Below are 26,391 nucleotides of genomic sequence, written 5' to 3' on the forward strand. Positions count from 1 at the left end.
ACTGGCTATTCATCTTTGTTTACCTATTAAATCATCTGATGATATGTCTGAAATGTCTAATATACTTTAGTCTTATTCCAGTTAAAATCCCTGGTTTAGAAAGTTGATAAAAAGTAAAGACAAGTTCTATTGATGATGTTGGTACCTATATTAGTGATACCTGGGCTGTGACAGGCAATAATGTACAATAATGTACAGGTACAATTTTTATGAGGATGTATAATAAGATATCAGTTTCTAAAAGATTGAAAAAAAAAAATCAAAATATTTACCAATTGTTATTCAACGTGGGAAAGGTACATGGAGGTACCATACACAGCAAATTTTAGGCCCACCACAGGAAGGAAAATAGCCATAAATGTAACTATTTACCAAAACGGTCATACCCAGTGGGATAGTCATCAATGTAACAATTTACCAACACGGTCATTCCTAGTGGGATAGCCATCAGTGTAACTATTTACCAACACATTCATACCAAGTGGGATATTCATCAATGTAACTATATACCAATATGGTCATTCCTTGTGGGATAGTCATCAATGTAACTATTTACCAACATGGTCATTGACATTCCAAGTGGGATAGTCATCAGTGAAACTATTTACCAACATGGTCATTGACATTCCAAGTGGGATAGTCATCAGTGAAACTATTTACCAACATGGTCATTGACATTCCAAGTGGGATAGCCATCAGTGTGACTATTTACCAACATGGTCATTCCTAGTGGGATAGCCATCAGTCTAACTATTTACCAACATGGTCATTGACATTCCAAGTGGGATAGTCATCAGTGAAACTATTTACCAACATGGTCATTCCTAGTGGGATATATATAGTCATCAGTGTAACTATTTACCAACATGGTCATTGACATTCCAAGTGGGATAGTCATCAATGTAACTATTTACCAACATGGTCATTGACATTCCAAGTGGGATAGTCATCAGTGAAACTATTTACCAACATGGTCATTGACATTCCAAGTGGGATAGTCATCAGTGAAACTATTTACCAACATGGTCATTGACATTCCAAGTGGGATAGTCATCAGTGAAACTATTTACCAACATGGTCATTGACATTCCAAGTGGGATAGTCATCAGTGTAACTATTTACCAACATGGTCATTGACATTCCAAGTGGGATAGTCATCAGTGAAACTATTTACCAACATGGTCATTGACATTCCAAGTGGGATAGTCATCAGTGAAACTATTTACCAACATGGTCATTGACATTCCAAGTGGGATAGTCATCAGTGAAACTATTTACCAACATGGTCATTGACATTCCAAGTGGGATAGTCATCAGTGAAACTATTTACCAACATGGTCATTGACATTCCAAGTGGGATAGTCATCAGTGAAACTATTTACCAACATGGTCATTGACATTCCAAGTGGGATAGTCATCAGTGTAACTATTTACCAACATGGTCATTGACATTCCAAGTGGGATAGCCATCAGTGTGACTATTTACCAACATGGTCATTCCTAGTGGGATAGCCATCAGTCTAACTATTTACCAACATGGTCATTCCTAGTTGGATAGCCATCAGTGTAACTATTTACCAACACAATGTTATTTACCAAAGGTGATGGATAGCCATCAATGTAACTATTTACCAACATGGTCATTCCTAGTGGGATAGCCATCAATGTAACTATTTACCAACATGGTCATTCCTAGTGGGATAGCCATCAATGTAACTATTTACCAACATGGTCATTCCAAGTAGGATAGCCATCAATGTAACTATTTACCAACATGGTCATTCCAAGTGGGATAGCCATCAATGTAACTATTTACCAACATGGTCATTACATTCCAGTGGATAGTGATCATCAGTGTAACTATTTACGATCATGGTCATTCCAGTGGGATAGCCATCAATGTAACTATTTACCAACATGGTCATTCCAAGTAGGATAGCCATCAATGTAACTATTTACCAACATGGTCATTCCAAGTGGGATAGCCATCAATGTAACTATTTACCAACATGGTCATTCCAAGTGGGATAGCCATCAATGTAACTATTTACCAACATGGTCATACCAAGTAGGATAGCCATCAATGTAACTATTTACCAACATGGTCATTCCAAGTAGGATAGCCATCAATGTAACTATTTACCAACATGGTCATTCCAAGTGGGATAGCCATCAATGTAACTATTTACTAACACGGTCATTCCCAGTGGGATAGCCATCAATGTAACTATTTACCAACATGGTCATTCCAAGTAGGATAGCCATCAATGTAACTATTTACCAACATGGTCATTCCAAGTGGGATAGCCATCAATGTAACTATTTACTAACACGGTCATTCCCAGTGGGATAGCCATCAATGTAACTATTTACCAACATGGTCATTCCAAGTGGGATAGCCATCAATGTAACTATTTACCAACATGGTCATTCCAAGTGGGATAGCCATCAATGTAACTATTTACCAACATGGTCATTGACATTCCCAGTGGGATAGTGATCATCAGTGTAACTATTTACGATCATGGTCATTCCTAGTGGGATAGCCATCAATGTAACTATTTACCAACATGGTCATTCCAAGTAGGATAGCCATCAGTGTAACTAATTACCAACATGGTCATTCCAAGTGGGATAGCCATCAATGTAACTATTTACCAACATGGTCATACCAAGTTGGATAGCCATCAATGTAACTATTTACCAACATGGTCATTCCAAGTAGGATAGCCATCAATGTAACTATTTACCAACATGGTCATTCCAAGTGGGATAGCCATCAATGTAACTATTTACAACATGGTCATCCAGTGGATAGCCATCAATGTAACTATTTACCAACATGGTCATTCCAAGTAGGATAGCCATCAATGTAACTATTTACCAACATGGTCATTCCAAGTGGATAGCCATCAATGTAACTATTACCAACAGGTCATTCCAGTGGATAGCCATCAATGTAACTATTTACCAACATGGTCATTCCAAGTGGATAGCCATCAATGTAACTATTTACCAACATGGTCATACCAAGTGGGATAGCCATCAATGTAACTATTTACCAACATGGTCATTCCAAGTGGGATAGCCATCAATGTAACTATTTACCAACATGGTCATTCCTAGTGGGATAGCCATCAGTGTAACTATTTACCAACACGGTCATACCAAGTGGGATAGCCATCAATGTAACTATTTACCAACAAGGTCATTCTAGTGGGATAGCCATCAATGTAACTATTTACCAATATGGTCATTCCTAGTGGGATAGCCATCAATGTAACTATTTACCAACACGGTCATTCCCAGTGGGATAGCCATCAATGTAACTATTTACCAACATGGTCATTCCAAGTGGGATAGCCATCAGTGTAATTATTTACCAATATGGTCATTCCTAGTGGGATAGCCATCACTGTAACTATTTACCAACACGGTCATTCCCAGTGGGATATTCATCAATGTAACTATTTACCAATATGGTCATTCCTAGTGGGATAGCCATCAGTGTAACTATTTACGAACACAGTTATACCCAGTGGGATAGCCATCAATGTAACTATTTATCATCATGGTCATACCCAGTGGGATAGTCATCAGTGTAACTATTTACCAACATGGTCATTGACATTCCCAGTGGGATAGCCATCAGTGTAACTATTTACCATCATGGTCATTCCCAGTGGGATAGCCATCAATGTAACAATTTACCAACATGGTCATTCCCAGTGGGATAGTCATCAATGTAACTATTTACCAACACGGTCATTCCTAGTGGGATAGCCATCAGTGTAACTATTTACCAACATGGTCATACCAAGTGGGATATTCATCAATGTAACTATTTACCAACACGGTCATTCCTAGTGGGATAGCCATCAGTGTAACTATTTACCAACATGGTCATTCCTAGTGGGATAGTCATCAGCGTAACTATTTACCAACATGGTCATTGACATTCCCAGTGGGATAGTCATCAGTGTAACTATTTACCAACACGGTCATTCCTAGTGGGATAGCCATCAGTGTAACTATTTACCAACACGGTCATACCAAGTGGGATAGCCATCAATGTAACTATTTACCAACAAGGTCATTCTAGTGGGATAGTCATCAATGTAACTATATACCAATATGGTCATTCCAATGGTCATTCCTAGTGGGATAGCCATCAATGTAACTATTTACCAACACAGTCATACCCAGTGGGATAGCCATCAGTGTAACTATTTACCAACACAGTCATTCCTAGTGGGATAGCCATCAATGTAACTATTTACCAACATGGTCATACCCAGTGGGATAGCCATCAATGTAATTATTTACCAATAAGGTCATTCCTAGTGGGATAGCCATCACTGTAACTATTTACCAACACGGTCATTCCCAGTGGGATAGCCATCAATGTAACTATTTACCAATATGGTCATTCCAGGTGGGATAGCCATCAATGTAACTATTTACCAACATGGTCATACCCAGTGGGATAGTCATCAGTGTAACTATTTACCAACATGGTCATTGACATTCCCAGTGGGATAGCCATCAGTGTAACTATTTACCATCATGGTCATTCCCAGTGGGATAGCTATCAATGTAACTATTTACCAACACAGTCACAGGTTATGATGAAAGGATTTGCAAGAATCCTGAAAGTTATTGCTCTAAAAGAAGAAGGTTAAAACTAAACAATATTTTCTAAACTGTTGTGATGGAGATGAAGGATTTTTTCGATGTTGAGTATATAATTGTAGTAAATCATTGAAAAGTGGTTATTGATGATCATCCTTGTGGAACCAGACACTGATTAATGTAGCTGATTAAAATTCTACAAACAGTGATTTAGCCTGCAGGTGAATGATGATTGGTTAATATGCAGCTCTGTAGATTTCCTGATGATTTGTGATTAGTGGATTATCAGTAGATGATTATAACCTGTAGATGATTACTAATGAGAGAATCATGAGTGGGTGCTGCCAGTCAATACCGTCTCTTGAATACCAGCTGGCCTGTCTGTTATTAAGTCTAGAACAGCAATACATGTTATTTTATCCAGCATTTATTAAAAAGGTATTGGGTCATTAAAAGCCCCACAGTTCCAAGTTCTAGTAGCTATATATAGAGAGAAGGTCTGTCCGTCTGTCCTTGCTTGTTTACTTGCTTGCTGCTTGCTTTAGGTTCTATATTTCAATCTCAACTTCAAACAGGGTTTATTTGTCCAATTACTTTGACTGAAGAAAAAACTTACTATGACTCATCTCCTATATTATATTGTAATATTGACTTCTTATTTAAAAAATCTCTGCAAAAACATTAAGATATAAATATAATTTTATTTTACCAAAGAAAAAGTTTTTACAGTAGTTAGCATCAATCTATAGAGCATTCTATAAATGATTAGAAGTATTTCTATCTGTTCCCTTCTAGGTTTTACTCGTCAATAATTATGTACAATTCATTACCTGTTACTTCATGCAAGTGGTTACTTGTTTCAGAGCTGTTGAAACCAAGGCTACTGTGGTGTTAAAAGCTGTGAAGAAGATGGGGAAGCTGACCAGAGAACTCAAATGTGCCCTGGAAAATTCAGTCCTTATGTCTGAGGTTGAAGCCTTGGTAAGTCAGCATTCCTGAGTTCAACACCTTGGTAATTATAAAAGTCAGCATGTTTGAGGTTGACACCTTTGTAAGTCAGCATGTCTGAGGTTGACACCTTTGTAAGTCAGCATGTCTGAGGTTGATGCCTTGGTAAGTCAGCATGTCTGAGGTTGACGTCTTGTAAGTCAGCATGTCTGAGGTTGACTCTTGGTAAGTCAGCATGTCTGAGGTTGAAGCCTTGGTAAGTCAGCATGTCTGAGGTTGAAGCCTTGGTAAGTCAGCATGTCTGAGGTTGACGCCTTGGTAAGTCAGCATGTCTGAGGTTGACGCCTTGGTAAGTCAGCATGTCTGAGGTTGACGCCTTGGTAAGTCAGCATGTCTGAGGTTGACGCCTTGGTAAGTCAGCATGTCTGAGGTTGACGCCTTGGTAAGTCAGCATGTCTGAGGTTGAAGCCTTGGTAAGTCAGCATGTCTGAGGTTGACGCCTTGGTAAGTCAGCATGTCTGAGGTTGAAGCCTTGGTAAGTCAGCATGTCTGAGGTTGACGCCTTGGTAAGTCAGCATGTCTGAGGTTGAAGCCTTGGTAAGTCAGCATGTCTGAGGTTGACGCCTTGGTAAGTCAGCATGTCTGAGGTCGAAGCCTTGGTAAGTCAGCATGTCTGTGGTTGAAGCCTTGGTAAGTCAGCATGTCTGAGGTTGAAGCCTTGGTAAGTCAGCATGTCTGAGGTTGAAGCCTTGGTAAGTCAGCATGTCTGTGGTTGAAGCCTTGGTAAGTCAGCATGTCTGAGGTCGATGCCTTGGTAAGTCAGCATGTCTGAGCTCGAGGTCCAAGCCTTGGTAAGTCAGAATGTCTGTGGTTGAAGCCTTGGTAAGTCAGCATGTCTGTGGTTGATGCCTTGGTAAGTCAGCATGTCTGAGGTTGAAGCCTTGGTAAGTCAGCATGTCTGAGGTTGAAGCCTTGGTAAGTCAGCATGTCTGAGGTTGAAGCCTTGGTAAGTCAGCATGTCTGAGGTTGAAGCCTTGGTAAGTCAGCATGTCTGAGGTTGAAGCCTTGGTAAGTCAGCATGTCTGAGGTTGAAGCCTTGGTAAGTCAGCATGTCTGAGGTTGAAGCCTTGGTAAGTCAGCATGTCTGAGGTTGAAGCCTTGGTAAGTCAGCATGTCTGAGGTTGACAGCCTTGGTAAGTCAGCATGTCTGAGGTTGAGCCTTGGTAAGTCAGCATGTCTGAGGTTGACAGCCTTGGTAAGTCAGCATGTCTGAGGTTGAGCCTTGGTAAGTCAGCATGTCTGAGGTTGACGCCTTGGTAAGTCAGCATGTCTGAGGTTGACGCCTTGGTAAGTCAGCATGTCTGAGGTTGACACCTTGGTAAGTCAGCATGTCTGAGGTTGACACCTTGGTAAGTCAGCATGTCTGAGGTTGACACCTTTGTAAGTCAGCATGTCTGAGGTTGATGCCTTGGTAAGTCAGCATGTCTGAGGTTGAAACCTTGGTAAGTCAGCATGTCTGAGGTTGAGCCTTGGTAAGTCAGCATGTCTGAGGTTGACACCTTTGTAAGTCAGCATGTCTGAGGTTGACACCTTTGTAAGTCAGCATGTCTGAGGTTGACACCTTGGTAAGTCAGCATGTCTGAGGTTGACGCCTTGGTAAGTCAGCATGTCTGAGGTTGACGCCTTGGTAAGTCAGCATGTCTGAGGTTGAAGCCTTGGTAAGTCAGCATGTCTGAGGTTGAAGCCTTGGTAAGTCAGCATGTCTGAGGTTGAAGCCTTGGTAAGTCAGCATGTCTGAGGTTGACACCTTGGTAAGTCAGCATGTCTGAGGTTGATGCCTTGGTAAGTCAGCATGTCTGAGGTTGCAGCCTTGGTAAGTCAGCATGTCTGAGGTTGAGGTAAGTCCTTGGTAAGTCAGCATGTCTGAGGTTGACGCCTTGGTAAGTCAGCATGTCTGAGGTTGAAGCCTTGGTAAGTCAGCATGTCTGAGGTTGAAGCCTTGGTAAGTCAGCATGTTGTCTGAGGTTGAAGCCTTGGTAAGTCAGCATGTCTGAGGTTGAAGCCTTGGTAAGTCAGCATGTCTGAGGTTGAAGCCTTGGTAAGTCAGCATGTCTGAGGTTGAAGCCTTGGTAAGTCAGCATGTCTGTGGTTGACGCCTTGGTAAGTCAGCATGTCTGAGGTTGATGCCTTGGTAAGTCAGCATGTCTGAGGTTGAATGCCTTGGTAAGTCAGCATGTCTGAGGTTGAAGCCTTGGTAAGTCAGCATGTCTGAGGTTGAAGCCTTGGTAAGTCAGCATGTCTGAGGTTGAAGCCTTGGTAAGTCAGCATGTCTGAGGTTGAGCCTTGGTAAGTCAGCATGTCTGAGGTTGAAGCCTTGGTAAGTCAGCATGTCTGAGGTTGAAGCCTTGGTAAGTCAGCATGTCTGAGGTTGAGCCTTGGTAAGTCAGCATGTCTGAGGTTGACAGCCTTGGTAAGTCAGCATGTCTGAGGTTGACACCTTGGTAAGTCAGCATGTCTGAGGTTGAAGCCTTGGTAAGTCAGCATGTCTGAGGTTGGCCTTGGTAAGTCAGCATGTCTGAGGTTGAGCCTTGGTAAGTCAGCATGTCTGAGGTTGAAGCCTTGGTAAGTCAGCATGTCTGAGGTTGACACCTTGGTAAGTCAGCATGTCTGAGGTTGAGCCTTGGTAAGTCAGCATGTCTGAGGTTGACACCTTGGTAAGTCAGCATGTCTGAGGTTGAGGTTGATGCCTTGGTAAGTCAGCATGTCTGAGGTTGACGCCTTGGTAAGTCAGCATGTCTGAGGTTGACGCCTTGGTAAGTCAGCATGTCTGAGGTTGACGCCTTGGTAAGTCAGCACGTCTGAGGTTGAAGCCTTGGTAAGTCAGCATGTCTGAGGTTGACGCCTTGGTAAGTCAGCATGTCTGAGGTCGAAGCCTTGGTAAGTCAGCATGTCTGTGGTTGACGCCTTGGTAAGTCAGCATGTCTGAGGTTGAAGCCTTGGTAAGTCAGCATGTCTGTGGTTGAAGCCTTGGTAAGTCAGCATGTCTGAGGTTGAAGCCTTGGTAAGTCAGCATGTCTCAGGTTGACGCCTTGGTAAGTCAGCATGTCTGAGGTTGAGCCTTGGTAAGTCAGCATGTCTGAGGTTGATGCCTTGGTAAGTCAGCATGTCTGAGGTTGACGCCTTGGTAAGTCAGCATGTCTGAGGTTGACGCCTTGGTAAGTCAGCATGTCTGAGGTTGAAGCCTTGGTAAGTCAGCATGTCTGTGGTTGACGCCTTGGTAAGTCAGCATGTCTGAGGTCGAAGCCTCGGTAAGTCAGCATGTCTGTGGTTGACGCCTTGGTAAGTCAGCATGTCTGAGGTTGAGCCTTGGTAAGTCAGCATGTCTGAGGTTGAAGCCTTGGTAAGTCAGCATGTCTGAGGTTGAAGCCTTGGTAAGTCAGCATGTCTGAGGTTGAAGCCTTGGTAAGTCAGCATGTCTGAGGTTGAAGCCTTGGTAAGTCAGCATGTCTGAGGTTGAAGCCTTGGTACGTCAGCATGTCTGAGGTTGACACCTTTGTAAGTCAGCATGTCTGAGGTTGATGCCTTGGTAAGTCAGCATGTCTGAGGTTGAAGCCTTGGTAAGTCAGCATGTCTGAGGTTGACGCCTTGGTAAGTCAGCATGTCTGAGGTTGACGCCTTGGTAAGTCAGCATGTCTGAGGTTGACGCCTTGGTAAGTCAGCATGTCTGAGGTTGACGCCTTGGTAAGTCAGCATGTCTGAGGTTGACGCCTTGGTAAGTCAGCATGTCTGAGGTTGACGCCTTGGTAAGTCAGCATGTCTGAGGTTGAAACCTTGGTAAGTCAGCATGTCTGAGGTTGAAGCCTTGGTAAGTCAGCATGTCTGAGGTTGAAGCCTTGGTAAGTCAGCATGTCTGAGGTTGAAGCCTTGGTAAGTCAGCATGTCTGAGGTTGACACCTTGGTAAGTCAGCATGTCTGAGGTTGAAGCCTTGGTAAGTCAGCATGTCTGAGGTTGACGCCTTGGTAAGTCAGCATGTCTGAGGTTGATGCCTTGGTAACCTTGGTAAGTCAGCATGTCTGAGGTTGAAGCCTTGGTAAGTCAGCATGTCTGTGGTTGACGCCTTGGTAAGTCAGCATGTCTGAGGTCGAAGCCTTGGTAAGTCAGCATGTCTGTGGTTGACGCCTTGGTAAGTCAGCATGTCTGAGGTTGATGCCTTGGTAAGTCAGCATGTCTGTGGTTGACGCCTTGGTAAGTCAGCATGTCTGAGGTTGACGCCTTGGTAAGTCAGCATGTCTGAGGTTGAAGCCTTGGTAAGTCAGCATGTCTGAGGTTGAAGCCTTGGTAAGTTCAGATAAGTCAGCATGCTGAGGTTGAAGCCTTGGTAAGTCAGCATGTCTGAGGTTGATGCCTTGGTAAGTCAGCATGTCTGAGGTTGAAGCCTTGGTAAGTCAGCATGTCTGAGGTTAACCTTGTAAGTCAGCCAGTCAGCATGTCTGAGGTTGAAGCCTTGGTAAGTCAGCATGTCTGAGGTTGACCTTGGTAAGTCAGCATGTGTTGACCTTGGTAAGTCAGCATGTCTGAGGTTGAAGCCTTGGTAAGTCAGCATGTCTGAGGTTGACGCCTTGGTAAGTCAGCATGTCTGAGGTTGAAGCCTTGGTAAGTCAGCATGTCTGAGGTTGACACCTTGGTAAGTCAGCATGTCTGAGGTTGATGCCTTGGTAAGTCAGCATGTCTGAGGTTGAAGCCTTGGTAAGTCAGCATGTCTGAGGTTGACACCTTGGTAAGTCAGCATGTCTGAGGTTGAAGCCTTGGTAAGTCAGCATGTCTGAGGTTGACGCCTTGGTAAGTCAGCATGTCTGAGGTTGAAGCCTTGGTAAGTCAGCATGTCTGAGGTTGAAGCCTTGGTAAGTCAGCATGTCTGAGGTTGAACCTTGGTAAGTCAGCATGTCTGAGGTTGAAGCCTTGGTAAGTCAGCATGTCTGGTAAGTCAGGTTGAGTTGACACCTTGGTAAGTCATGTCTGAGGTTGAGCCTTGGTAAGTCAGCAGTCTGAGGTTGACACCTTGGTAAGTCAGCATGTCTGGGTTGACGCCTTGGTAAGTCAGCATGTCTGAGGTTGACGCCTTGGTAAGTCAGCATGTCTGAGGTTGAGCCTTGGTAAGTCAGCATGTCTGAGGTTGACGCCTTGGTAAGTCAGCATGTCTGAGGTTGACGCCTTGGTAAGTCAGCATGTCTGAGGTTGACGCCTTGGTAAGTCAGCATGTCTGAGGTTGACACCTTGGTAAGTCAGCATGTCTGAGGTTGACGCCTTGGTAAGTCAGCATGTCTGAGGTTGAAGCCTTGGTAAGTCAGCATGTCTGTGGTTGACGCCTTGGTAAGTCAGCATGTCTGAGGTTGAAGCCTTGGTAAGTCAGCATGTCTGAGGTTGAAGCCTTGGTAAGGTTGATGCCTTGGTAAGTCAGCATGTCTGAGGTTGAAGCCTTGGTAAGTCAGCATGTCTGAGGTTGATGCCTTGGTAAGTCAGCATGTCTGAGGTTGAAGCCTTGGTAAGTCAGCATGTCTGAGGTTGATGCCTTGGTAAGTCAGCATGTCTGAGGTTGAAGCCTTGGTAAGTCAGCATGTCTGAGGTTGACACCTTGGTAAGTCAGCATGTCTGAGGTCGAAGCCTTGGTAAGTCAGCATGTCTGTGGTTGACGCCTTGGTAAATCAGCATGTCTGAGGTCGAAGCCTTGGTAAGTCAGCATGTCTGTGGTTGACGCCTTGGTAAGTCAGCATGTCTGAGGTCGAAGCCTTGGTAAGTCAGCATGTCTGAGGTTGAAGCCTTGGTAAGTCAGCATGTCTGAGGTTGAAGCCTTGGTAAGTCAGCATGTCTGTGGTTGAAGCCTTGGTAAGTCAGCATGTCTGAGGTTGAAGCCTTGGTAAGTCAGCATGTCTGAGGTTGAAGCCTTGGTAAGTCAGCATGTCTGAGGTTGAAGCCTTGGTAAGTCAGCATGTCTGAGGTTGAAGCCTTGGTAAGTCAGCATGTCTGAGGTTGAAGCCTTGGTAAGTCAGCATGTCTGTGGTTGATGTCTTGGTAAGTCAGCATGTCTGAGCTCGAGGTCCAAGCCTTGGTAAGTCAGCATGTCTGAGGTTGACACCTTGGTAAGTCAGCATGTCTGAGGTTGACGCCTTGGTAAGTCAGCATGTCTGAGGTTGACGCCTTGGTAAGTCAGCATGTCTGAGGTTGACGCCTTGGTAAGTCAGCATGTCTGAGGTTGAAGCCTTGGTAAGTCAGCATGTCTGAGGTTGACGCCTTGGTAAGTCAGCACGTCTGAGGTTGACACCTTGGTACGTCAGCATGCCTTGGTAAGTCAGCATGTCTGAGGTTGACGCCTTGGTAAGTCAGCATGTCTGAGGTTGACGCCTTTGTAAGTCAGCATGTCTGAGGTTGAAGCCTTGGTAAGTCAGCATGTCTGAGGTTGATGCCTTGGTAAGTCAGCATGTCTGAGGTTGATGCCTTGGTAAGTCAGCATGTCTGAGGTTGAAGCCTTGGTAAGTCAGCATGTCTGAGGTTGACACCTTTGTAAGTCAGCATGTCTGAGGTTGATGCCTTGGTAAGTCAGCATGTCTGAGGTTGACGCCTTGGTAAGTCAGCACGTCTGAGGTTGACACCTTGGTAAGTCAGCATGTCTGTGGTTGACGCCTTGGTAAGTCAGCACGTCTGAGGTTGACGCCTTGGTAAGTCAGCATGTCTGAGGTTGACGCCTTGGTAAGTCAGCATGTCTGAGGTTGAAGCCTTGGTAAGTCAGCATGTCTGAGGTTGAAGCCTTGGTAAGTCAGCATGTCTGAGGTTGAAGCCTTGGTAAGTCAGCATGTCTGAGGTTGAAGCCTTGGTAAGTCAGCATGTCTGAGGTTGACACCTTGGTAAGTCAGCATGTCTGAGGTTGAGCCTTGGTAAGTCCTGGGTTGACTTGGTAAGTCAGCATGTCTGAGGTTGACGCCTTGGTAAGTCAGCATGTCTGAGGTTGAGCCTTGGTAAGTCAGCATGTCTGAGGTTGAGCCTTGGTAAGTCAGCATGTCTGAGGTTGAGCCTTGGTAAGTCAGCATGTCTGAGGTTGACGCCTTGGTAAGTCAGCATGTCTGAGGTTGACGCCTTGGTAAGTCAGCATGTCTGAGGTTGAAGCCTTGGTAAGTCAGCATGTCTGAGGTTGAAGCCTTGGTAAGTCAGCATGTCTGAGGTTGACGCCTTGGTAAGTCAGCATGTCTGAGGTTGAAGCCTTGGTAAGTCAGCATGTCTGAGGTTGAAGCCTTGGTAAGTCAGCATGTCTGTGGTTGAAGCCTTGGTAAGTCAGCATGTCTGAGGTTGATGCCTTGGTAAGTCAGCATGTCTGAGGTTGATGCCTTGGTAAGTCAGCATGTCTGAGGTTGATGCCTTGGTAAGTCAGCATGTCTGAGGTTGAAGCCTTGGTAAGTCAGCACGTTGAGGTTGACACCTTGGTAAGTCAGCATGTCTTAGGTTGAAGCCTTGGTAAGTCAGCATGTCTGTGGTTGACGCCTTGGTAAGTCAGCATGTCTGTGGTTGACGCCTTGGTAAGTCAGCATGTCTGAGGTTGAAGCCTTGGTAAGTCAGCATGTCTGAGGTTGACGCCTTGGTAAGTCAGCATGTCTGAGGTTGACGCCTTGGTAAGTCAGCATGTCTGAGGTTGAAGCCTTGGTAAGTCAGCATGTCTGTGGTTGAAGCCTTGGTAAGTCAGCATGTCTGAGGTTGACGCCTTGGTAAGTCAGCATGTCTGAGGTTGAAGCCTTGGTAAGTCAGCATGTCTGAGGTTGACGCCTTGGTAAGTCAGCATGTCTGAGGTTGACGCCTTGGTAAGTCAGCATGTCTGAGGTTGAAGCCTTGGTAAGTCAGCATGTCTGAGGTTGAAGCCTTGGTAAGTCAGCATGTCTGAGGTTGAAGCCTTGGTAAGTCAGCATGTCTGAGGTTGAGCCTTGGTAAGTCAGCATGTCTGAGGTTGGGTTGATGCCTTGTAAGTCAGTATGTCTGAGGTTGACACCTTTGTAAGTCAGCATGTCTGAGGTTGAGCCTTGGTAAGTCAGCAGTCTGAGGTTGACGCCTTGGTAAGTCAGCATGTCTGAGGTTGACACGCCTTGGTAAGTCAGCATGTCTGGTGAATGAGGTTGACGCCTTGGTAAGTCAGCATGTCTGAGGTTGAGCCTTGGTAAGTCAGCATGTCTGAGGTTGACCTTGTAAGTCAGCATGTCTGAGGTTGATGCCTTGGTAAGTCAGCATGTCTGAGGTTGAGCCTTGGTAAGTCAGCATGTCTGAGGTTGACCCTTGGTAAGTCACAGTCAGGTTGACGCCTTGGTAAGTCAGCACGTCTGAGGTTGACGCCTTGGTAAGTCAGCACGTCTGAGGTTGAAGCCTTGGTAAGTGAGCATGTCTGAGGTTGATGCCTTGGTAAGTCAGCATGTCTGAGGTTGAAGCCTTGGTAAGTCAGCATGTCTGAGGTTGATGCCTTGGTAAGTCAGCATGTCTGAGGTTGACGCCTTGGTAAGTCAGCACGTCTGAGGTTGACACCTTGGTAAGTCATCATGTCAGTGGTTGACGCCTTGGTAAGTCAGCACGTCTGAGGTTGAAACCTTGGTAAGTCAGCATGTCTGAGGTTGAAGCTTTGGTAAGTCAGCATGTCTGAGGTTGAAGCCTTGGTAAGTCAGCATGTTGAGGTTGACACCTTGGTAAGTCAGCATGTCTGAGGTTGAAGCCTTGGTAACGTCAGCATGTCTGAGGTTGACACCTTTGTAAGTCAGCATGTCTGAGGTTGATGCCTTGGTAAGTCAGCATGTCTGAGGTTGACGCCTTGGTAAGTCAGCACGTCTGAGGTTGACACCTTTGTAAGTCATCATGTCAGTGGTTGAAGCCTTGGTAAGTCAGCACGTCTGAGGTTGACGCCTTAGTAAGTCAGCACGTCTGAGGTTGACACCTTGGTAAGTCATCATGTCAGTGGTTGAAGCCTTGGTAAGTCAGCACGTCTGAGGTTGAAACCTTGGTAAGTCAGCATGTCTGAGGTTGAAGCTTTGGTAAGTCAGCATGTCTGATGTTGAAGCCTTGGTAAGTCAGCATGTCTGAGGTTGACGCCTTGGTAAGTCAGCATGTCTGAGGTTGACGCCTTGGTAAGTCAGCATGTCTGAGGTTGAAGCCTTGGTAAGTCAGCATGTCTGTGGTTGACGCCTTGGTAAGTCAGCATGTCTGAGGTTGATGCCTTGGTAAGTCAGCATGTCTGAGGTTGACGCCTTGGTAAGTCAGCATGTCTGAGGTTGACGCCTTGGTAAGTCAGCATGTCTGAGGTTGACGCCTTGGTAAGTCAGCACGTCTGAGGTTGACACCTTGGTAAGTCATCATGTCAGTGGTTGACGCCTTGGTAAGTCAGCACGTCTGAGGTTGAAGCCTTTTTAAGTCGGCATGTCAGTGGTTGACGCCTTGGTTAGACAGCATGTCTGAGGTCGAAGCCTTGATAAGTCAGCATGTCTGTGGTTTACGCCTTGGTAAGTCAGCATGTCTGAGGTCGAAGCCTTGGTAAGTCAGCATGTCTGTGGTTGACGCCTTGGTAAGTCAGCATGTCTGAGGTTGATGCATGTCTGAGGTCGAAGCCTTGGTAAGTCAGCATGTCTGTGGTTGACGCCTTGGTAAGTCAGCATGTCTGAGGTTGATGCCTTGGTAAGTCAGCATGTCTGTGGTTGACGCCTTGGTAAGTCAGCATGTCTGAGGTTGACGCCTTGGTAAGTCAGCATGTCTGAGGTTGATGCCTTGGTAAGTCAGCATGTCTGTGGTTTATGCCTTGGTAGGTCAGCATGTCTGTGGTTTACGCCTTGGTAAGTTAGCATGTCTGAGGTTGAAGCCTTGGTACGTCAGCATGTCTGAGGTTGAAGCCTTGGTAAGTCAGTATGTCTGTGGTTTACGCCTTGGTAAGTCAGTATGTCTGTGGTTTACGCCTTGGTAAGTCAGCATGTCTGAGGTCGAAGCCTTGGTAAGTCAGCATGTCTGAGGTTGATGCCTTGGTAAGTCAGCATGTCTGAGGTTGAAGCCTTGGTAAGTCAGCATGTCTGAGGTCAAAACCTTAGAAAGTCAGCATGCCTGAGGTTGAAGCCTTGGTAAGTCAGCATGTCTGAGGTTGACACCTTTGTAAGTCAGCATGTCTGAGGTTGATGCCTTGGTAAGTCAGCATGTCTGAGGTTGAAGCCTTGGTAAGTCAGCATGTCTGAGGTTGATGCCTTGGTAAGTCAGCATGTCTGAGGTTGACGCCTTGGTAAGTCAGCACGTCTGAGGTTGACACCTTGGTAAGTCATCATGTCAGTGGTTGACGCCTTGGTAAGTCAGCACGTCTGAGGTTGAAACCTTGGTAAGTCAGCATGTCTGAGGTTGAAGCTTTGGTAAGTCAGCATGTCTGAGGTTGAAGCCTTGGTAAGTCAGCATGTTTGAGGTTGACACCTTGGTAAGTCAGCATGTCTGAGGTTGAAGCCTTGGTACGTCAGCATGTCTGAGGTTGACACCTTTGTAAGTCAGCATGTCTGAGGTTGATGCCTTGGTAAGTCAGCATGTCTGAGGTTGAAGCCTTGGTAAGTCAGCATGTCTGAGGTTGACGCCTTGGTAAGTCAGCACGTCTGAGGTTGACACCTTGGTAAGTCATCATGTCAGTGGTTGACGCCTTGGTAAGTCAGCACGTCTGAGGTTGAAGCCTTGGTAAGTCAGCATGTCTGAGGTTGAAGCCTTGGTAAGTCAGCATGTCTGAGGTTGATGCCTTGGTAAGTCAGCATGTCTGAGGTTGACGCCTTGGTAAGTCAGCACGTCTGAGGTTGACACCTTGGTAAGTCATCATGTCAGTGGTTGACGCCTTGGTAAGTCAGCACGTCTGAGGTTGAAACCTTGGTAAGTCAGCATGTCTGAGGTTGAAGCTTTGGTAAGTCAGCATGTCTGAGGTTGAACCCTTGGTAAGTCAGCATGTTTGAGGTTGACACCTTGGTACGTCAGCATGTCTGAGGTTGACACCTTTGTAAGTCAGCATGTCTGAGGTTGATGCCTTGGTAAGTCAGCATGTCTGAGGTTGAAGCTTTGGTAAGTCAGCATGTCTGAGGTTGAAGCCTTGGTAAGTCAGCATGTTTGAGGTTGACACCTTGGTAAGTCAGCATGTCTGAGGTTGAAGCCTTGGTACGTCAGCATGTCTGAGGTTGACACCTTTGTAAGTCAGCATGTCTGAGGTTGAAGCCTTGGTAAGTCAGCATGTCTGAGGTTGACACCTTTGTAAGTCAGCATGTCTGAGGTTGATGCCTTGGTAAGTCAGCATGTCTGAGGTTGAAACCTTGGTAAGTCAGCATGTCTGAGGTTGACGCCTTGGTAAGTCAGCATGTCTGAGGTTGACGCCTTGGTAAGTCAGCACGTCTGAGGTTGACACCTTGGTAAGTCATCATGTCAGTGGTTGACGCCTTGGTAAGTCAGCACGTCTGAGGTTGACGCCTTGGTAAGTCAGCATGTCTGAGGTTGACGCCTTGGTAAGTCAGCATGTCTGAGGTTGAAGCCTTGGTAAGTCAGCATGTTTGAGGTTGACACCTTGGTAAGTCAGCATGTCTGAGGTTGAAGCCTTGGTACGTCAGCATGTCTGAGGTTGACACCTTTGTAAGTCAGCATGTCTGAGGTTGATGCCTTGGTAAGTCAGCATGTCTGAGGTTGACACCTTTGTAAGTCAGCATGTCTGAGGTTGATGCCTTGGTAAGTCAGCATGTCTGAGGTTGAAACCTTGGTAAGTCAGCATGTCTGAGGTTGATGCCTTGGTAAGTCAGCATGTCTGAGGTTGACGCCTTGGTAAGTCAGCATGTCTGAGGTTGACACCTTGGTAAGTCATCATGTCAGTGGTTGACGCCTTGGTAAGTCAGCACGTCTGAGGTTGACGCCTTGGTAAGTCAGCATGTCTGAGGTTGACGCCTTGGTAAGTCAGCACGTCTGAGGTTGAAGCCTTGGTAAGTCAGCATGTCTGTGGTTGACGCCTTGGTAAGTCAGCACGTCTGAGGTTGATGCCTTGGTAAGTCAGCATGTCTGAGGTTGACGCCTTGGTAAGTCAGCATGTCTGAGGTTGACGCCTTGGTAAGTCAGCACGTCTGAGGTTGACACCTTGGTAAGTCATCATGTCAGTGGTTGACGCCTTGGTAAGTCAGCATGTCTGTGGTTTACGCCTTGGTAGGTCAGCATGTCTGTGGTTTACGCCTTGGTAAGTCAGCATGTCTAAGGTTGAAGCCTTGGTAAGTCAGCATGTCTGAGGTTGAAGCCTTGGTAAGTCAGCTGTTAAAGGAAATCTATAGGCAATTATTTGCAATAAAACTAGGAAATAAATATTGTAAAACTGCTTTTCCAATGTTGTTTTAACTAATTATATGTGTTTTAGTATGCGCCATACAAACCTGGTCATAAGGGGACATTAGCTGAGCGGGCCAGAGTGTTAGGATTAGAAAATCTAGCTCTACAGTACATTAACCCACCCTGGAGGATCAATGTGGACTCGTACGTCAGAGCCGACAAAAAGGGACTGTCCAGTCCTAAGGAGGTAGAGACTGGAGTACAACACATTCTGGCCGATATAATGACCAAGGATAAGGAAGTGATTGACCTCATCCGACAGCTGACCAATGACCGAGGAGTGTCGCTGGAATCATCAGAGGCCAAAGGACTGAAGAAAAAGCTCAGTGAAAAGTCACACGATAAGGAATTAGACAAGGCATATAAATATGAAACCTACTTTAACTTCCATCGACTTGTTGCACACATACAGCCTCACCAAGTAAGTTCAGAGTCTCAGATCTTGTAGGGGATGGATAGGGCTAGCTATGGGTCAAAAATTGGATTTGCCAGTTGAAATTTGCGGGTTGCATGTCGATTTATGCTTCGTGGGGACAATTTTTAATTTCTTTTGTATTGATTAGAAGATGGGGAAACAATGCCAAATATCCACAATATTTCAGTCCTATTACCTTTATTTTTCATATATCCTTTATTGAAATATTTAAAGAAAAAAATGACTGGGCTTAATTGATTGGAATAATTTACTTAATTTTCATCACAGCAGAAGTACTAAATTAAAAAGAAAAACTGTGAGTGTTCACACCTCTTTTATTTACTTAATTATAAAGCCAGTGTCCCACTGTCTTGTGTATGGCTAGGATTGGCGAATTCTATCGTATGGAAATGTCTGTAGTGGAAGGATAATTTTGGATTCATAAAAAATTCTTCTTTCGCCAATGCTGTTTTTAAATTGCCAAATGCATTTCAAATTCGCCATTGGCGCCTATGACGACTGACAGCACGAGTCCTGGACACAGGGACCTGGCACGAAAAATTTTAACCAATAGTATACATATATATATTATAGTATCAAGCGTAGGAATTCGGCGGTCAAGAAAAACGGACCTATTTTTTTAAAACGTGATTATTTTAATAAATGGGTTCTATACAACATTGACGGATATCTTACCTTAATGAGAAATAATTTATCTTTCCATTGAGTGTTTGATGAACAAAATTGGCTAAGTATTGACGAAGTTATGGCTTGATGAATTGGGAAATTTACGAAAAATATACTAGGTAGACATTTCCCTGTCCGGTCGAAATGTCATCTCGGCTCTAATGGGTACCTCAAAAACCAAGCCAAAATCACAAAATCTATGCTTGTGGTGGTAAACAGTACCCATAACTGTGTTCATCCACAATCTCCTTTGGAGGTGTCATGACCCGTACTTTGTAGAAACTCCATTTAAACATTGTGTAGCTCACTTACTTTAACCGTCACATCCATGTTCATTTTTCTCTCAGAACGCTTCTCGACTTTACATATCGTGACTACATTATGCAAATTATGTTATGTTGTGCTTGTCGGTAAACTCGAGAAGCATTCCGAAGAATACATGAACATGGCGGTGACGGTTAAAGTAAGTGAGGTACACAATGTTTAAATGGAGTTTCTACAAAGTACGGGTCATGACACCTCCAAAGGAGATTGTGGATGAACACAGTTATTAATGTGAGAAATAGATTCTTGAGTTTTTTCGACGTAGAAAAAAATGTAACAAATGTGATAATCAAGGATGCCCCATATGAACTCAGTGACACATATATTGCTTCAAGCATGCTACAGTATGGTGAAGTGGTTCCAGGTAGTCTGAAAAGAGGTACACTAAAAGACTCAGAAGTTGAAAATGGTGTGCGATATGTGCAATTACTAAATGCAAAATCTGTCATTCCAAATGAGACGAAATTTGGGAAGTATCTTGTAAAACTATATGCAGATAACAACAGAACACAGTGCAGGTTTTGTGATGGAACAGATCACCCCTTTTTTAGGTGCCCCTTGAAACCTTCAGTCCAAAAACAGTGCCATAGGTGTAAGAGCACTGCTCACCTGGTTAAAGACTGCCCCAAGCCAGATCTGAGGCATACAGAACTGGAAACACCTGGACACACTTCAGAGCCCCCACACAATGGAACATCAGAAATTCTCCAAGATACTAATGTTAGCAAGAGTGTAAGTAGAAATGACCTTGAATTCAGCCAAGGTCATTCCAAACCCACCCAACCTTAGCCTTCAGAGCATGCTTTTTCACTTCAGTAAAGCACTTCAAGACCTGCAGTCACATCTTTAGTAATAGGAGCTTCAAACTGTAATAGACTAGAGATAGCTGATTCATCTATGAAAATTGTGTCTAAATCAGGTGCAACAGTTGGCAAAGTGGAAGAACTACTACAAATGTGTGATCAAGACACAGATATAGATCCTGAGGTGGTGGAAGATGTGGTGGTTCATCTCGGAACCAATGACGTGACAAAGAATGCCAGCAACAATATTGACACCATCAATATTAACTTTACAACAGCTGCAGAGAAAATAAAATTTCACTTCCCGAGATCTAGAATCTCATTCTGTAGTATCCTACCAAAGAGAGGGAAAAGCACTCAAAGTGACAAAATAAACAATGCAATTACTAATGTGAATAGCTTGTCAAAACACTGTGTAAAAAACAAATATGAACTTCATGGAGATAGAAAAGGGTTTTTTGTGTAAAGGACAAATCATTAAAGCGTGCTATGACCAAAATGATAGCACAGGCATACACATCAGCCCTCATGGAGCTAACATCCTGTCCACGATGATCCAAGACCATGTGCAGTGTATCAGTGTGTCAAAAAAGAGGACTATTAGTGCTGCCTCCATGAGCCCTTTGGGGGGAACCTCTAAACAGGGTAGAATGGAGGAAGATAAACAGGTGATATGAACTGTGAGTAGAGCATATATTGCTAGAAGTGACTTTTAATATATTTAAAAAAAAAAGAAGAAAAAAAAAGAGGATATGCAGTTGAAATATATCTCTATTAATGTTAATGGCTTAAATGACCATACAAAGAGAAGGAATATTTTTCATTGGTTAATATGTCAAAAAATAGATATTGTATTAATCTAAGAAACACGTTGTGGTGACTGTAAAATACAAAAGCAATGGGGTAATGAATGGAATGGAACTTCATACTGGGCCAATGGAAACTCGTCTTCTCGGGGAGTAGGGATTCTTATAAGGAAAGGCCTAAACTTGAAGGTTTTAGATATTACATTAGATATAAATGGAAGATTTATTATATTGAAAATAGAAATAGAACAAGTAAATTTTTGGATGACTAATATATATACATCTAATGATGAAATTGACAAAATACAATTTTTCAAGCACATGAGTGAAAAACTACAAAGTTTAAGTGAAAATGATACAAAACATGTAATAGCTGGAGATTGTGTTCAGTCCCTAGAAATGGATAGTAAAAACTGTACATCACAGACAGAAATAGAGGAACTAATAACAAACTTATCTGTTGAAGATATATGGCGCCGTAGGCACCCAGTATTAAAATCATATACATTTAAAAGAGGAAGAAAACAACCAAGAATTGATTATTTTCTAACAAGTAAATCAATTAACTATATGGTCTCAAAATCTTGCATAGAGTTATGCCCGTTTACAAGCAATGACCACTACGGATCACCAGTTATAATTCTAAAACTAGAGGAAATTGAAAAGGGGAAAGGTTACTGGAAAATGAATTTAGAAACAATTAAACTGAAATTAACTGGAAAAATTCTATTGGTGATTATGAAAACATTCGGAACTGGTTGGAAATAACAAAACTACAAGTACAGCAAATATGTGTACGGTGTAGTCAGAGGATCAATAAACCTAAAGAACACATAACAACAATAGAATTAAAATTAAAAGAGTTACAACAGAAAAAAGATCAAGGTTTAGTCTATAATGAAACAGAATTTCTAAAGCTGACGCAGGAAATCCATTCCTATTATAATAAAATAGCAGAATCAGCAAGGGTAAGATCACGGGTGCAATGGAATGAGGAGGGTGAACAATCTACTCATTATTTTTTAATTTAGAAAAATCAAGAGCACAAAATAAGTTATGGAACTCGATCAAATGTGAAAATGGGCAGTATAGTTCAGACATAGACACCATTCTAAAAGAACAAGTCAAATTCTACCAAAAATTATTTACTTCAGAAGGATGTAATGAACAAGAGGCAGAGGAACTTTTATCAAATATAGACACTAAATTAACTGCATCAGAAAAAGAAATTGTGATAAAATTCCAACAGAAAATGAGATCTATAAAGTTATTAAAATGTTAAAAACTAATAAATCCCCGGGTAGTGACGGTATTATCTCAGAATTTTATCAATTATATTGGCATATTATAAAAAATGAGTTTACTCTACTCATCAAAGACATTTTCAGTAAAAAAGAACTATCTTCTTCGCAGTATCGAGGAATTATTAGATTGTTGTACAAGCAAGGGGAAAGGGAAGATATCGGGAATTGGAGACCGATTACGTTATTGAACACAGACTATAAAATCATAGCCAAGGTAATTGCAGAAAGAATTAAACCTATTTTGCCAAATATTATTCATAGCGACCAAAGAGGCTTCATTAAAGGTAGAAATATACAAGAGTCCATTAGACTACTGTCAGACATCATTGAATATTCAAATATAGAACATAAAGGAGGAATCATAATTTTCTTAGATCAACAAAAAGCCTTCGACAGAGTAGAATGGCAATGGCTAGAGAGTAGTTTGAAGAAATTCAACTTTGGTAAAAATTTTCATTGAATACATGAACATGACATATAAATTTTCAAAAAGCTGTATTCTAACAAATGGGCACTTATCAAATTTCTTTAACATATCACGCTCAGTAAAACAAGGCTGCCCATTGGCTCCGATTTTATACATAATCCAAGCAGAGGCTCTTGCTTGCCCCATAAGAAAAGACAAAAACATTGTAGGGATTAATCTTCCAGAAGTAGATAATGTGAAAATCCAGACAAAAATCAGCATGTTTGCAGATGATTCACAGTTGTTTTTAAGTAAAGAAACCTTGTTACCAGTTCTGTTAAAGGTATTAGAAAAATATGAGAAAGCTTCAGGTGCACGGATAAACGGACAAAAAAAAGACAAAGGGTATGTACATAGGCAGCTGGAGGCAAAGACCTCCAAACTTTACCGATATATCATGGATAAGTGACAGCATAAAAGTTTTAGGAATATTATATGGGTATGGTATCGACACTCGAAAAATATGGGATAATAAGATAAAAAAAATGGAGAACATAATTAACACATGGAAAATGAGAAATTTGTCATTGGAAGGAAAAACTCTAATCATCAAATCACTTATTTGTTCTCAACTAACATATGAACTGGCACAAAATACCATACCTGAAGAATTTCAGAAAAAAATAAACCAGTTAATATTTGAATTCCTGTGGGGATGTAAAACAAATAAGGTTGCAAAAGAAACTGTTTATCTACAAAAGAATCAAGGCGGATTGAATATGACTGATGTGGATATAATGATAACAATTAATAGAGTGAAACTTGTATACAAAGTAATACATAGTGAAACCAGTCCTGGAACATACTAGGAAAGTATTTTTTGCAAAGATATGACAAAATTTATGACATAAAATTTTTCTTGTGTAGATGTAGCAATTACAAATAATTTAGAGTTAAATAAGATTCCGACAATTTATCAAGAAGGAATCTTTCACTGGCAGAAACTGTTAAAAGAAAGACAAATAAGCACGTCTGAAGATGTCCTTAATGAAAACTTATTTGGGAATAATAATTTACTATTCAAAAACAGTCCCATTTTCTTTAAAAATTGGGCAAAGAGTGGAATAACAAAATTGGAACATATTTGGGATACAGTGCAAAACGACTTCATTTCATCGGAACAATTCCTGGAAAAGTTAAAAACTAAAAATAACTGGATATCAGAATTTGCAAAAATCAGAAGGGCAATCCCTTCAGAATGGAAAACTTTACTGCGAAACAATAATGAAAATGATAATAAATTTCTCCAAATCTCAGATGACCTAGTAGTTAAATATAAAAATAATCTTCTGATTTTAAACAAGCATTTTAATAAGTGTATTAAGTTGATAATTTTTAACAAAGGTAATGAAATAAAATCCATCAAAAATGGAAAGAAAAACGATTTTAAATTGGAATGCAAACTGGCTCTCTTTAAATGATAAAATAATCGATAGAAAAATCAAGGATTTTCAATGGAGAAGTTATCATAGAATTTTAACGAGTGAGTATAAACTTAAATTAATGCAAAAATCAAATGGTCTATGTAATCTATGTAAGAACGAAGAAGAAACACAATATCACCTCTTTAGCAATTGTTTTTTCAATGAATCAATATGGAACAAAATGGAAAAATTAATTAACGATTCCATTGCAACAAGCAATATTAATGGACAAAATTATATCAATCTATACGAAAAAGAAAGAATTTTCGGAATCTGTAATTATGTGGATCATATAAATAAATGGTGTAATTTTGTAATATTCAACACCAAATGGCAAATTTGGAAAGCAGGAATCTAAAGAAATTTGAAAATGAGGAACAAAACGCAGATTCTGTAGTGAACGAGATAAAAAAAAAACTGAAACTTAAAGCAGATAATTTACTAACATGTACAAATATTATTAAAAATCCTGTAATCATTGTTTTAATAAAGGCCTTAAAATTACATCTAAATAGCTAGTTAAATATGGTCAATTATTCATTTTACTTTTTTGTCTGTTAAATTTAAGAAGGTTGTATGTAAAATAATGAAGTGTGTGGTGAAATTGACAGAAAAAAATCTATGGAATGAAAGAATAATGGATTATTGAATGACAGAACTCAGTACTACTATATGAGCGAAAGGGTGAGATTCCAAAATGTAATATTTATACAAATATTAATTAATATTGATACAAAATAGTAATTCATAAATTATGAGAGAATGAAATAAGAATGTTGCATATGTATCCGTATTTGCTGATTACTGAATAAAAATATATTTAGAAAGAAAAAAAAAAACAACATAAATATGTTTTGTATATATTCTTCAATTGCAGTTGGGTTTTAAAATACTTTCCCTATACTCTTACTAGCATATGAAATTAATGCATTAAAGGTGAAAAAAAAACAGATTTTAAATATGCTATTTTTGTGTTAATATTTGTTTATTGTGGTGCACTTTATGATTTCCAACAAAAAATACAGGTTGTATTTGACGTAATTTCAATAAAATGTGCTTGAAACGAAGTCCACAACGACCCTTGTCTAGAACGATCGCATCGCTTATCGCCCCTGATATCACCAGGTGGCCGTAGATTTGTGACGTCATCTGAGACAAACAGCTGTGACAAGAGCCAGGAAATTCAATGGGGCAGTGTTGCGGTATTGGCGATTATAGATATTTAAAACAGTCGCGCTACGTGTAATTGCCATATTGATAAGTGGGCATGTATCCGTATATATAATATACAATCTATAACATACCCTAATATAATAAAAACGATCGTTTACTCATTCTAATCGTCATATTCTGGGCTATAAAATCGTTATACTCTTTAGGTCAAAAGTCATTTGACATCGTGTACATGTGTGTCAACTCAGGCTCGAGGAGGTTGCGCTTGACTTTTGTCTGTAAATCAAAACTCTAAACATATACATGTACTTTAAAGTTTATATCAACAAGAAGAAATATAAGTTTACAAGAAAATGAACAAAAAAGAACAACAACACTACATGCTACATGTACATACATATAATGTATATTTATAAAAGTAGACCCCGCCACCCATCATACCCTTTCTAAAACCCTATCATACCGCGACAAACGTGCCCCTATCCCGCCTTATGTATGTACTACACTCTATTTCCTATTTGGAACTTAATCCTTCATAACACCGCACAAGGGTTAGGCTTGTTTATTTTTAGCTCACCTGGCCCGAAGGGCCGGTGAGCTTATGTCATGGCGCGGCGTCCGTCGTCCGTCCGTCCGTCCGTCCGTCAACATTTCCTTTAAATCGCTACTAGTCATAGAGTTCTGCATGGATTGTAACCAAATTTGGCCACAAACATCCTTGGGGGAGGGGAAACAGAACTTGTATAAATTTTGGCTCTGTCCCCCCCGGGGCAGGAGGGGCGGGGCCCAATAGGGGAAATAGAGGTAAATCCTATAAATCGCTACTAGTCATAGAGTTCTGAATGGAATGTAACCAAATTTGGCCACAAACATCCTTTGGGGAAGGGGAACAGAACTTGTATAAATTTTGGCTCTGACCCCCCAGGGGCAGGAGGGGCAGGGCCCAATAGGGGTAATAGAGGTAAATCCTTTAAATCGCTACAAGTCATAGAGTTCTGAATGGAATGTAACCAAATTTGGCCACAGACAT

General features: G+C 42.0%; 1 protein-coding gene across 1 annotated transcript in view; it reads left to right on the forward strand.

The window, feature by feature from the left end:
* Positions 1-26,391, forward strand: part of LOC138319834 (S1 RNA-binding domain-containing protein 1-like) — a 62,686-nt gene that overhangs the window by 18,555 nt on the left and 17,740 nt on the right. The window contains exons 3-4 of the mRNA XM_069262965.1: positions 5,496-5,613; positions 17,988-18,380. Coding sequence (XP_069119066.1) covers positions 5,496-5,613; positions 17,988-18,380 — 511 coding nt within the window. The remainder of the gene's footprint in view (positions 1-5,495; positions 5,614-17,987; positions 18,381-26,391) is intronic.

This window comes from Argopecten irradians, chromosome 3, assembly GCF_041381155.1.
Source record: "Argopecten irradians isolate NY chromosome 3, Ai_NY, whole genome shotgun sequence".
NCBI classification, from domain to species: domain Eukaryota; kingdom Metazoa; phylum Mollusca; class Bivalvia; order Pectinida; family Pectinidae; genus Argopecten; species Argopecten irradians.